Source organism: Aethalodelphis obliquidens, unplaced genomic scaffold, assembly GCF_003676395.1.
Source record: "Aethalodelphis obliquidens isolate GAN/ISIS:26980383/991018 unplaced genomic scaffold, ASM367639v1 scaffold39, whole genome shotgun sequence".
Classification (NCBI taxonomy): domain Eukaryota; kingdom Metazoa; phylum Chordata; class Mammalia; order Artiodactyla; family Delphinidae; genus Aethalodelphis; species Aethalodelphis obliquidens.
In genome coordinates this window covers 11,548,700-11,562,418 of record NW_020837983.1, presented here as the reverse complement: position 1 = coordinate 11,562,418, position 13,719 = coordinate 11,548,700, and the positions used below count along the sequence as shown (strand labels likewise).

Below are 13,719 nucleotides of genomic sequence, written 5' to 3'. Positions count from 1 at the left end.
CAGAAAAATTAATAGCAGTTAAAGTTAATACACCCTGCTTGTCCCATGAGATTTCTTCCTTGTGAGTTCCCTAACACTCAACATTGGGAAACGTAAACTAAAAACTACCCACTAGAAACTCTTTACATCACTAGTTTCTTAAGAGTCCCTCTCATTCTAGGGCACAGGTGAACAACAATACAACTCTCTATGTATTCTGCATTTTTGCTTTGTTTTGATTTTTAGTATTTATGACCTCAACACTTGAAAAAAAATAATTATATGAGTATCCCTTAAGCCCTCTCTTTCCTACTTTCAATTCCAACTATGACATGAAGGTAAATGGATTGCCCAGGGCCTCCATTCAATCCTTCCCTCCCTTTCTCCTTGATCCTAATCTTTCTCGTCCCTTCCAAGAAGGAGATTCACTGAGGGGAATTCTACCATCTCCCTTGAAACTTCTGGAATAAAATAAGGAATTCAAATTGTATAAACGTTCTCCCACATGTAGTTTAAAAATTCCACGTTGTACGTCATTTGAAAATGCTTTCTTAATGTTTAATATGCTGAATTAAAGATATAAGGGAAAAAAAAAAAGAAAAAAAAAAAAGATATAAGGAGTAGGAGTTTGGAATCAGATGTGGATTTGCATCCAGCTCCTCTGCTTTTTCACCGTGTGACTCTGGCGAGTTACTTGTGCTCGCTGGCAGGTTTCTCTTCTACACAACAACCGTGTCTTACTGACTTAACTGTGTCTCCTCTGTATTGTGGGGGCTGCCTAACTGTCCCCGAGAGAGCTGTGCTGCTCTGACGAGTAGCACTAACTGAAGTCATTATGACCTGAAAGGCTATCGAGATTTTAGAGACACTGCTATGCCACACGTCCCTAAACTCAGTGCAGTTCTAGTTAATGTGTTTCCTTCTCTTTTCTCATGACCATCTCTGCCTCTGTTCACAGAGGCCCACTTCTTCCTACTCTCTATCTCTGCTAAACTACAACTCGGACATTTTAATGGCGTGGTAGATCTTTGATCTACATCTGACTGTAGCACCTTTAAGAGTGCTGGCAATTCTGAATTAGCCACTAACCTCTTTTTTCCCCTTCCTCTCCTCTCCCCGGGACCTATCTGAACTCACCCTTTTACGTCCAGTTAACACCTATAAGCAGTTGCCAGCTTATTCTATTTTTCATATTCTCTCCCCACCCTACCCAATTTTTAAATAATTGTACTATGTCTACACTGTCAGAACATATCACATTGCCATTACTGTCTTTCCCATCATTTAGAATTAGATCCAAGGTAAGTATACACATAATGCTCACCATCAGTCCTTTTATCAATGTCTTTACAGTCATACTGGTGTCTAAAGCTTGTTCTTTAATAGATTCCTCAAGAAGAAATATTCCCTGGATTTTTTGATTGCTTGTTTGTTCGTTGGTGGTTTTATTTCTTTGTTTTATTTTGTTTTGCTTTTGCCTGTCACCTTTATAATTGAAAGTCAGCTTGGCTGGATATAAAATCCTTGGCTCACATTTTCTTTATTTGATAACTTTAAATATCATTGTCTTCTGACAGGGTGTTGCTGTTGAAAAGTTTGACGATAAAAGTTTCCTTATAGGGCTTCCCTGGTGGCGCAGTGGTTGAGAGTCCGCCTGCCTATGCAGGGGACACGGGTTTGTGCCCCGGTCCGGGAAGATCCCACATGCCGCGGAGCAGCTGGGCCCGTGAGCCATGGCTGCTTAGCCTGTGCATCCGGAGCCTGTGCTCCGCAACGGGAGAGGCCACAACAGTGAGAGGCCCGCGTACCGCAAAAAAAAAAAAAAAAAAAAAAGGTTCCTTATAAATGACTCCTTATCTACTCTAAAATAGATGGCTAATAGGGACCTACTGTGTAGCACAGGGAACTCTGCTCAGTGCTCTGTAGTAGTCTATATGAGAGGAGAGTCTGGAAAAGAGTGGATATATGCATGTGTATGGCTGATTCACTTTGCTGTGCACCTGGAAATAACACAACATTGTGAATCAACTATATACTCCAGTAAAAATTAGTTTAAAAAAATAAATGACTCATTGTCTATTTTATTTTTCTTAGATGCTCAAAGAATTTTTTTTTAAAGACACCAATTGTACTTGAACATTTGTTACTTTCTTTTTTTTAATTAATTAATTTATTTTTGGCTGTGTTGGGTCTTCGTTTCTGTGCAAGGGCTTTCTCTAGTTGTGGCGAGCGGGGGCCACTCTTCATCGCGGTGTGTGGGCCTCTCACTATCGCGGCCTCTCTTGTTGTGGAGTATAGGCTCCAGACGCGCAGGCTCAGTAGTTGTGGCTCACGGGCCCAGTTGCTCCGCGGCATGTGCGATCTTCCCAGACCAGGGCTCAAACCCGTGTCCCCTGCATTAGCAGGCAGATTCTCAACCACTGCGCCACCAGGGAAGCCCTCAAAGAATATTTTTAAAGTCATCCTGGGTCAACTTTCCCAGATGCATGTGTAGCCCATTTAAAAATGTATACTTTTTATTTTAACTTTTCCTGATTTACCATTTTTAGCATTTCTTCTGTTCCATTGTTTTAGCTTTCTTCCTGAAAGATACATATTATATGTCTCTTGGATCGTCTTTACCTCCCTTCTATATCTAGTATTTTCTCTTAATTGTTTCTTCATTTCTTCTGATTTTTAAGATTTTGCTGTTTTCCAACTTGTATTTCTATTAAGGCATTCTCTTTTCTTATTCACTCTTGTGTTGCTTGTAGTGTAGTCTTTTCTTCTGAAATATTTTAATCTTTTCCTTCTAAATTCTTTCCTGAATTCTACCATATCTCTTTTCAAATCATTCTGTTCTCCAAACACCTCATGTCTAAGTTTTTCAAACTGTGATTTATGCTGCTCTTTATAATTTCCATGATTTTGTTAATTTCAAAATTTTAAAATTATGTTAATTTTAAGCCCATTTTTGGAACATTAGGCTATAGGTTTCACCTGTTTTGTGGGCATGTCTTTCTGGCACGCATCCACTGTCCACAGGAAGTCAGTCTGATCTTAATTATTTTTTTCATGAGACTGTATGGGATTCAACTGTTTTTCTTTTCTGCTGGTCATTTCTAAGTGAAATGAGAGAACTAGGATAATTCTTTTAGCTTCATGGCTCTCATGCTCCTGCTTCAGTTGTGTTCACAAAGTGATAAAAGAAAATAGTCCTGTATTTCCTGAGATCTGCCTACTCTGTATCTTTTCCCCTCTTCCTTTTTATTTGGAACTTCTCTTTCCTTTGAACCTTTGTTTTTGTTTTTGTTCAACTCAACTTGGATTCTACTCCCAGCAGCCTCTTCTCAGAGCAGGATTTTATCCTACCAGGGAGCTTCAATTTATAACTTTCCAGAGTTTATAGAGCCCAGAACACTTCAATGTTCTGTCCCCTTGCACCCACCAGTAAATTGAAGTCTGTACAATCCATCCCCTCCCACCCTAGTTTCACATACAGTCCTCTGATGGCCCATTTCTCTCTCTGGTACCATGGGTCACTTTGGTAGGTTCCCTGTTCTTTGGTCATCAAGTGGGCCCACTACTTTCTCTCACAATGCCGACATCACACAGGTCTTGAAATTGTTGATGCTTGGTCCCATTCACATTTGGGATTTTGTAAGGGTCTCTTGTCACATAATCATGGGATTTTAATCTTTGCCATTTTAACTGCTCTGTCTTTTATGAGGGGTTTCAAAAAGATTCAAAAACTACATCTTCTGCTGAAGCATGTTTGCTAATGAACTTATTTTAGAGGTGCCATTTCCATTCCAAAAGGCTCTAGCTGAGACCCCAATTAACCCATAAATTAATAGCGGTTACATTGATATGTTCTGGGACAGGATCTATATATCCACTAAAAACAATCTATTATTTCAGTTATCTAACTGAATCAGACTCATAGCACAGTGCAATGGCAATCAGTCATTAAATTAGCAGTAGAATGATTGACTGAAAAGAAAAAATACAGTTGATTGATGACTCCCTAGATATCTAATAGGAACTGAGAATGAAAGATTACCACTCCCACTGTGATTAGTAAGTGATTATTTTGACACCACTAGACAAGAGAAGGTGACAAGGGGGAAATGTCATTAAAGCAATATCTAATAACAAAAATACCTTTATGACAAACTGTCATCTTTACTCACTTTGTCGCAGAAGACCTTGATCTGGCAATAAGCTCTATGAATGGGTTTATTGCTACGATTATTATAACTGTATGTATCAATCTGAATCATCAAAGGAAGTCCTTTCACTCCTTTTTGGGAGGAGAAATCTGTACTCAGGCAATTCACAGTGATGAAAATCTGAGGGAGGAAGAAAGAAAGGAAAAAGTTCACAAGTCACCGTAAAAAAGATCTATTTAAAAAAAATGCATAAGGCTTAGACTTAAAGTCAAAATATTAAATAAACCTATAAGGACAACTGAAGAATATTTGGATATTCTCACATAAAAACTTATTAAACACATATAACATGATTTATTATATAATTTATAGTTATAAATTTATAAAAATTTTTCTTTTAGACTTAATCTTGAAACAGACAATTTAAATTACTTCTCTTTAACTATATTAGCAAAGTCTGACTTATTTTTCAAACATGCATAAGTTAGCTGGGTAAAATGCTATCTCCTCAATGTATTAAAGCTGTCACTTCTAATAATTGTATCAGTTTCTCTTATCTCTGACCTGTGAGATAAAAAAAAAAAGCTACACAACACCTTCCTTTGCACCTTATTGCACTGAAACATAGTTATTTGTTTACACATTTGTCTTTCCTCTTTGTATGAGAGTATGAGACTTGAGACAATTTCTTATTATTTTTGTATTACTGGTACTTAATGTAGTGCCTGGCAGAGAATAAGCATTGAATAAACATCTGATGAATGAGGTCAACGAGTTTATCTAGAAAGCCCACTAGATTGGGAGTCAAAAAGCCCCAGGTTTTAGTCCCAACTCTTAATATTAAGCAGACTTCAGGCAAGTCACTTCTTGTCTTTGGTTTTCAATTTTCCCTTTAAATCATTTTTAAATCCCTCCCTGAAGAACAGAATATAAATACTAAGATACTTTCATGTTAGTGAAAAAGTAAAAGCAGGGCTGGCAGAGGTAAGACACAGAACAGGAGGAAGGACAGGTAGCAAAGTCACCAGCATCCTCATCTTACATCACGAGATAGCAAGAAAGACAACAAAAGTGACATGAATCCGAAAAAATGGAAACTCAAGCAAATAATTAAAGATTATAGCACTGCCCAACAGAACTAAAAATAATAATTTTATTACAAAATATTGGCAGGAATAGAAGGAGAAGCACAAATGACTAAATTTATCCTCCTTTTCTATAGTGTGTAGATGTCAATATATACCATTTAAAGTTGATTTATCACGGACTAGGGATATGAGGACAGCACCTAGATTTATGTGGTAACTACATGAATAGTAAGAGGCAGTCTCTGGGAAAAAACAGGCATACTATAGTATATCCTTGATACTATTTCCATTTAATACCATGTGCATTACTTCTATTTAACAGAAAACTTTAAACTCACTGTTTTAAAACTGTACAGTTATTTATCCTGAAAACCATTTCATTGGATGTATTATCTGACTCTTGTTTTATTTCATCCCCTTGGAATTTTTATTCACCTTCAAACCCTTGACCTGAAGCCTTTCGTATCACAGCAACACCCCAGAGAAGAACCCTGCAGAAAGCAAAGAGCCACTGCCATGAGCTGCATTTTAAAGGCCATTCAACTTTCTGACCTAATTCATTTTAAGTCCTATGCCTGTAGACCTTTGGTAATTTATACAACCAGATCTCTCATTTTTAGTGCTATATCTACATAAAGATCATTTTAATCATTTAATTTTTGAGCCCCTTACTTGGCCACGAGAAACACATTAGCAGGGCACCACATCAGTAGCAGTCAAGGCCAGATACAGGTTTCAGTGACATGCTAATCACAATAACTATGGACACCATGCCACAGGGTCTCACTTCTCCAGCTGCATCTGAAAATGAGTGCCTAAAGATGATCTAACGTCGAATACGGTCATTTTATTCATTCATTTCTTTTATTCATTCCTTCTATAAATATCAACACAAGTCCACAGTAGGTCAAACAATTAGAAACTGGGGATACAGAAGAAAGTAGATCCCAGCCTCGTGAAGCTGACAGTCCAAGGGGAAGGCCAATGAGTAATCCAGCAACGACCAACGCAGGGTGGTCAGGGCTCCCCTGAGAGAGATGAGTACAGAGGCCATGAGAACACAGAACAGAGCACTGAACTTGGAGGACACAAGTGAAATACAAAACCCACAGAGACACTGGGCTAAGACCAGGGATTCCATAAATATCTGTTTATTATTTAGGAATGGTAAAGACAAAGAGTAACTACAGACGCAAATGTCAAATGATTTAGGAGAGCTGAGTGATGAAGACCGCTCAGAAAGAATACGCCATGTTTCTTATGCCTGTTTCTCCTACCGAACTTCCAGGGTAAAAGTCGACAGAAAATGCTGTCTACTGCTCCTGGAGATGCCCCAACTGCAGAGAACATTCATTCATGCCACAGATATTTTTAAGTATCTACCACGTCCCTGAGACTGTGCTAGTTACTAGCACAGATGCACCAATTATGGTCCCTGCAATCACAGAAGTTGGAGGCTAGATGGGAAAGGAAGACAACACGATGGTGCTCTAAAGATGACAATAGCTTCATTAAACCCCGATCATTAGGTCAAAAAATAAAAGTGTACTTTTCTGGAAACACTTGACTTCTTTTATTGTTATTGTCATTATTGACAATGGGGTTATCTTGGCCAGAAGCTATACATAAATACAGCTTTATGTCAGCAAATCAAATGATCACTCTGGGATCAAATGACGTGGTTGTTCCTACCTAGGGCTACGTATTTCATGTAGACATCTTCCAACATGTTGGTGATTGTAATCCACAGGGTCCTCAACCAGACTAGTTTTTTTTCCTCACCCTCATAAAGCCTGCCTAGTCCTGCAGAAGCCAGAAGAGAAACGTGTTCTGTATTTCCTACGCTAATAGGATTCATGGTTGGGCTTACTGATACATCCCTACGTCACTCACAGTGAACATACACTCAGACAGGCAGGAAGCAATATTAATTGTGGCCTTGTCAGCTCCAAGTCTCAATTAAGAAAGCTTAGCTGATGGAACATGTATTTTTATAAGGGCCACTTGAGCAGGACAGATCCATTGAAATAACAGATGCTTACTGGCAATACCCTACAATACATACACGAAATCCTCCTTGGAGGAGCTGTTACGATCAGCCATCCAGTAGACAAGGTCTACACACTGGACTCTAGGAGACACTTAGACTTAGGTCCTCGTAATGGAGAAAGGCCCTTAGAAGGAGATCCAGTGGGCCTTCTTTGCTTCATGGCATCCTAATTCCATAAAAAGTAAACAACACGAGAATCCGCCTTCTCTGCCACACTGTGTTGCCAGCTCCCAGAGTTATCCTAACAAGCAGGGATTTTATCCTAACAAGCAGGGATTTTATCCTATAAGCAGGGATTTTATAATAGGGCTGGCACTGCTTTTTTCCTGCCTGGCTGTCTGACCCAATAGCAAAGCACAGTCTATGTGCCTGATGATATCAATCACAGTCTCGCTGTGCTGCACTTAAAACCTGAATGGTTGAACTTTAACTGCAATTGCGGGGGTTGGGAAGGCATGGAAGGACGTTAACTAAAACCTCGGGTTGGGACTGATAGGCATTAATTTGTTTCATCTTGCAAAAAACCCAACCATGTCTGAGCTCCACACCCAGCAGGCAAATGTGACGACAAATTTCTTGGAAGTTTATCTACAAAGCACTGTTTGTAAATGTGTATTACAGAAACTTAGGGAAAAGTATGCTTTCCCCCACCAACGTTCATCCAAATGTCAAGCACAGAAAGTTCTTTTTAACTTTGGTACAAGCCCTAATTATGTAAAGAAATGCCATGAACAATTGGCCTGCCAACCAAGAGTTATGAATGTTATTTTCCTATAATTCTTACAGCACATAATTTATTTTTTAGAAAAATTTTAATTGAATCAGGTGTATCCAGGCAGATAATAGATACAATTTTAATTCTGTCATTGGTTCAAAGACTGATTCAGATAGAAAGAGCATTTGTATTCCAGAAATAGAGGCAGTCTCATGAAAACTGATGATTTTTAATAAAATCATTCTTTGACACGTGAATTGCAATTCCCATTTTGTAGTTCCTACACAAGAAAAGTGACTTTACCCAGGTTATAATACCTCTCAGTTGTGCATTATGTGTGTAGTAAGGTTTATTAAAACGAACACAGTATTTGTCTTTCTCTTGCTAACACATATATATGGAATTTAAGAAAAAAAAATGTCATGAAGAACCTAGGGGTAAGACAGGAATAAAGACACAGACCTACTAGAGAACAGACTTGAGGATATGGGGAGGAGGAAGGGTAAGCTGGGACAAAGTGAGAGAGTGGCATGGACATATATACACTACCAAACGTAAGGTAGATAGCTAGTGGGAAGCATCCGCATAGCACAGGGAGATCAGCACAGGGAGATCAGCTCGGTGCTTTGTGACCACCTGGAGGGGTGGGATAGGGAGGGTGGGAGGGAGGGAGACGTTAAGAGGGAAGAGATATGGGAACATATGTATATGTATAACTGATTCACTTTGTTATAAAGCAGAAACTAACACACCATTGTAAAGCAATTATACCCCAATAAAGATGTTAAAAAAAAAAAAAACAAATACAGATTAATGGGCTTTAGAATTGCTGCATTAACTTGATTATTAACTCCCAAGAGTTCTTCTGAGAGCTTGCCATTAAAACAAATAGGCCAATCTTCGTTTACAAAGCAGTTTGGGATTTAAAAATCATAAGGTCCATGATTTGATGGAAATTGTTTATTTTCCTCTTTAAACAATTGTAATTTGTATTTTCAAGAAGATCCTCTGATTAGACACTAAGATAGCTACTTATTTCCTAAGGTTGAGACTCTTAAGAGCTCACTTACAAGAAATTGCACACACATTAGCCTCCAAATTACAGACATGGCATATAGCAAGAAATCAGCATTTTCACTGTAAAATGCAAACAATATATTAATACGTTAAGTGTGCTCTTGCCAGTTTCCATACTCTATTTTCTTTCTGGTTCTTAGAATTATTAAAGACCTTATAGATGGTTTTCTCACATTTCAGCATTTTTTCCCATTTATATGATTGCATTTGGTACAAAGGCAAAGCTAAATTGAGACAGAAAGACAAACTAAAAGTAAATAATATTAACATATGAAATCTCAGTCTTGGGCAATTATTCATTTTCTCCATGCGTTAATTCATCAAATATTTATCAAATATCTTCTCTCTGTGCCTGGCATCATGCTACGAGGTGGGACACAAGAATACTGAGATTCCCTGCCCTCAGAGAGTTTGTGATTTTGTTGAGGATCTAAGAAACTCCTAGATTTCCTGACACCTCCATTATATAGACAGAGCTCCTTTAGGGAATGATTTAAAACCTGAGAATAGATTTCTTCCTTTTCTCCTACAGATACTGTGGGTGTGCACAGATACACTTCCGGCTTACTCACGTATTCTACCACATTTTCCATATTCCTTTAGTACTCAATATTCTCCATTGGCAGAATATGCCCAGCTTGTTCGCCATTGCCAGTCTTTGCTACGTGCTGTGCCCTCTACCTCCAAGGCTGCCCCCAGGATCATCACTGCCCGCTCCTTCTTCTCGTTCAGGTTTCAGTCCAATGGCCACTCTTCAGCAATCCCCACCTTGGCCATCTAGAGCTGTCTTCGTCTTCCTTCTCCCACCTCTGCCCGTGACGAGTAGCACACGCCCTACCGTGCTGCTCTTTTCTGGTTGCCTCATAGGACTGAACATTATTTCGATTTATCTTGTTTCTCTGTTTAGTGCTTAATTATCCGTCTGCTCCACGCGACTCTAAACACATAAGAGGAGGGCCCTTGTCTGCCTCAAGCCCACTCTACTCCCAGTGCCCGGCCCATGGGAGATACTCAACAAATATCTGTCCAATGAATTAAGAGAAAATTACTTTTCTAAATACACATTTCCCTCTTTTTCCATGTTCTTGCTTTCATAAGCAAAACATCCTAAGAGTCAGGACTGCTCTGTGTAGCTGAAGTTGTCAAGATAATACAGCAGAGTTAGCTGCTCTGACCACGTTTATCCTCAAAAAAATGTTATCTATCTGTATATCAACAAACACAAGTCAAGCACCAATTATATAATCAGTATGAATGTATGTATGTACATATGCATGTATGTATTGATACATGTATATATGCTACTGAAGATGCTACATACAGATGCTACAGGAGATATAGAAATCTACGGTAGGGCCCTGCCGTCAATGAAGAGGGGAGATATAACATCTCTCAATACACTGGTGGGGTGCATAGAAGTAGGAACTAAGTTGAATATCTCAGGCTGTACGTACCGTAAGAACTTGAAAAAAAGGAGAGAGCTCAACAAGGGAAGATTTCCTATAGGTGTCCTGAGCTAGAAAAATGAGAGATGGAGGAGAAGAAAGTGCATCCTGGCTCTCAAAAGAGGGAAGAGACCAGCCTAGTGGGAGGCTCAGAGGGGGCCTGAAAAAAGGCCGTTGGGGAGAGAAGAGGCCGACCAAGATGCTTGCATCACTGTGACCAGGTCAAGAACATTTGATGAGGTCAAGGGTGTATCACTGAGGCCAAGGGCAGATAGAACTGTGGCCCCAGTATCCAACATCCAAGTTACCAAGAGGACAGAGTGAGCACTAAGAAAAGACCACCAGGATCAGAAGTAGAGGGTCTGCGCCCCTTCTGGAGGCCAGACTCCTGGAGGGAAGGACAGGAAGCTAGACTGCTGGGGCGAGGCAGCCAGGACACCAAGATGGAGAGGGAGAACCTCGGCTGGGGAGTCTGGCAGAGGCAGGAGGCTGGGCAGGAGGGCCACGCACAGGTGTTCTTCCAGGATGGACAAGGTGTTCACACAGCACGAGAGGATGAACGTAAGGCTACGGAAGGAGGCTCTGTGGGAGCTAAGAGCCCCGGAAGCAGGGATTAAATGGGATCAACTCACAGGAGAAGTTTTGTAAGAGGAAAGAGCGTTCTGTGGAGCTGGAGGGCGAAATGAGAGAAAGCAGAGCAAGAAAAAAAAAGGTACAGGAGACTCAAAATTATGTCCCTGGTGCAAATCCTGACACTATGGCCTTGGACTAATGGCACCTTTCTGGGCCTCATTTGCCTCATCTTTTAAATAGGAATAACAATCCCTAGCTTGCTCCTGTGACACTTTAAAATGAGATCACGTTTTTTGTTTTGTTTTCTGTTTTTTTTTTGCGGTACGCGGGCCTCTCACTGTTGTGGCCTCTCCCGTTGCGGAGCACAGGCTCCGGACGCGCAGGCTCAGCGGCCATGGCTCACGGGCCCAGCCGCTCCACGGCAATGTGGGATCTTCCCAGACCGGGGCACGAACCCGTGTCCCCTGCATCGGCAGGCAGACTCCCAACCACTGCACCACCAGGGAAGCCCCTGAGATCACGTTTTTAAACTGTAAAGTGCTACGAAAATCTATGGCAGCTTCCTGCGCCCACCATGATCTCCATCTTCTCAGATGCCCGGTCACCCAGCCAGCCCTACTCTCTGAGTCCAAGCTCCTCCTCAGCCCCACGGAACAGTCCGCAAAGCCTCATACATATTACCTCCCCAGCTGTGCCATGAGGCTCGCTTCCTCAGCGTCCCCCTGGCCCCCAGTTCAAGCTCTCCTTCCTACCAGACTACTCTAAGAGCTTCCTGTCCGGACTCTCTCTCAAGGCATTTTGTGATGTTCTCCCCAAATGATTCCAAAGTAGATTAGTTATATTCACAGAACTCGAATAGAGAGATATCTTATAAAGGTGAATTGGTTTTTGTTTTTTTTTTGTTTTTTTTGCGGTACGCAGGTCTCTCACTGTTGTGGCCTCTCCCGTTGCGGAGCACAGACTCTGGACGCGCAGGCTCAGCGGCCATGGCTCACGGGCCCAGCCGCTCTGCAGCATGTGGGATCTTCCCGGACCGGGGCACGAACCCGTGTCCCCTGCATTGGCAGGCGGACTCTCAACCACTGCGCCACCAGGGAAGCCCGGTGAATTGATTTTTAAAACATAAAATCTATCTCTGTGGGACACTTTCAAGGGGGAGAGTCATAGGCTTTGGTGGGGAGAGAACAAGGGCGAACTCTCTCGGGCAGAACCTTCATTGCTCTGCCAATGGCCAGTCTCTGCCACTCAGCTCTGTCACCTGAACAGGTCTTGTGAAACAGCACCTCAGGACAAGGAAAATATTGGACATTGTGTAACAATGGGTTGGCCTGTTTCATAAATAATGAGCTCTCAGTGGGAGGAAGAATTTACGCAGAGACTGAAAGAGACACTCACTCAAATGTCTGATCATTTGTTATTATTTTAAACCTTTTTCTGTTCATGTTTAATACTTAAAACTTGTTTTGAGCTTGTAATATCTGAATCTAGCACAAAGTTCAAAAGGGCAAACATGGAAACCACACCCCCTCCCCCGCCAGCATTGTTCCCCAACCAACAGCTTCTTGAGTATCCTTCACGCTTTCTTGTGCTTCCTTCTAGAAACAAGCTATGCAAATTCATATCCTTTTCTTTTCTGTACAAATGGTAGCACAGTAAACACACAGTTCTGCAGCCTGCTTTTTCCACTTGACAAGATATTTTGAAGACAGTTTTTTCTTTTTCTTTTTTAAAAGAACCATGATTATGGAATAACCATGTCTTTACCATGAGGCTGTTTCTAGCCTTTTCATCTTGTAAACGATGCTGCAATGCATGCTTTCAACATGAGCACATATAAATCACTGGCTGTAAGTAAAGGCCATGTCACCGACTGTTTTGAATCTGACTTAGGACTTCACTATTCTACCGAGATTGCTTTCTTCCGGGTCAGCCTTCTCAGTAGCATCCTTATAAGCAGGGGTTTGCAACCAGGAGGCCCTGTTACAACATGTTAAGACTCTGCCCCCTTGGCGTTTCCAATGCAGTAGGTCTGAGGTCGGAGGTCCCAGCATCTGCGTTTCTAACAATTTCCCAAGTTGCTGCTGCTGCTGTTTGTGGAGGCTCAGGCTGTGAGAAACCACTGCCTACAACACCCATTTCACTGGCCACTTCCTCCTCTCCCCATCCTTCTGTCCTCTCCTTCCCGACCACTCTTTCTTTCTCTGGTTCCTCTTCCCCTACCTCCCCTAAATGGGTGGGTCTAAAGTTCCCACCTTGACCCTCTTTCGCCCACCCTCCAATTCTCTCCGCGGCATCTCACCCCTTCTCCTGGCGTCTCTCTTCCCCTCCTTACAGCCCACTCGAAATTCTCTCCCGAGCTCCACCACTCCCAGCTCTTCTTCTGCGGCCAGTCTCTGCACCTTTGAGCGCCCCGTCCTTCCACCTGGCTCCCCTTTCCAACCCACACTCGTCTAAATTCCACCCGACGCTTAAGACACAACTCCCTCCCGTGCCACACCCTCCCTCGAGCCTTCCCTGATCCCACAGAATGGCGCCCTCTCTACGTGCTGAAGTCTTTAGTAGAGAAAAGCGTGTGTGTGTGTGTGTGTGTGTGTGAGAGAGAGAGAGAGAGAGAGAGAGAGAGAGAGAGAGAGAGAGAGAG

General features: G+C 41.6%; 1 protein-coding gene across 4 annotated transcripts in view; it reads right to left on the bottom strand.

The window, feature by feature from the left end:
- The window catches only part of GRHL2 (grainyhead like transcription factor 2), a 165,953-nt gene that overhangs the window by 38,512 nt on the left and 113,722 nt on the right, over positions 1 to 13,719 (bottom strand). For all 4 annotated transcript variants that reach the window (XM_027131538.1, XM_027131540.1, XM_027131537.1 and 1 more), the window contains one exon: positions 4,152 to 4,310. In XM_027131538.1, the coding sequence (XP_026987339.1) occupies positions 4,152 to 4,310 (159 nt within the window). The remainder of the gene's footprint in view (positions 1 to 4,151; positions 4,311 to 13,719) is intronic.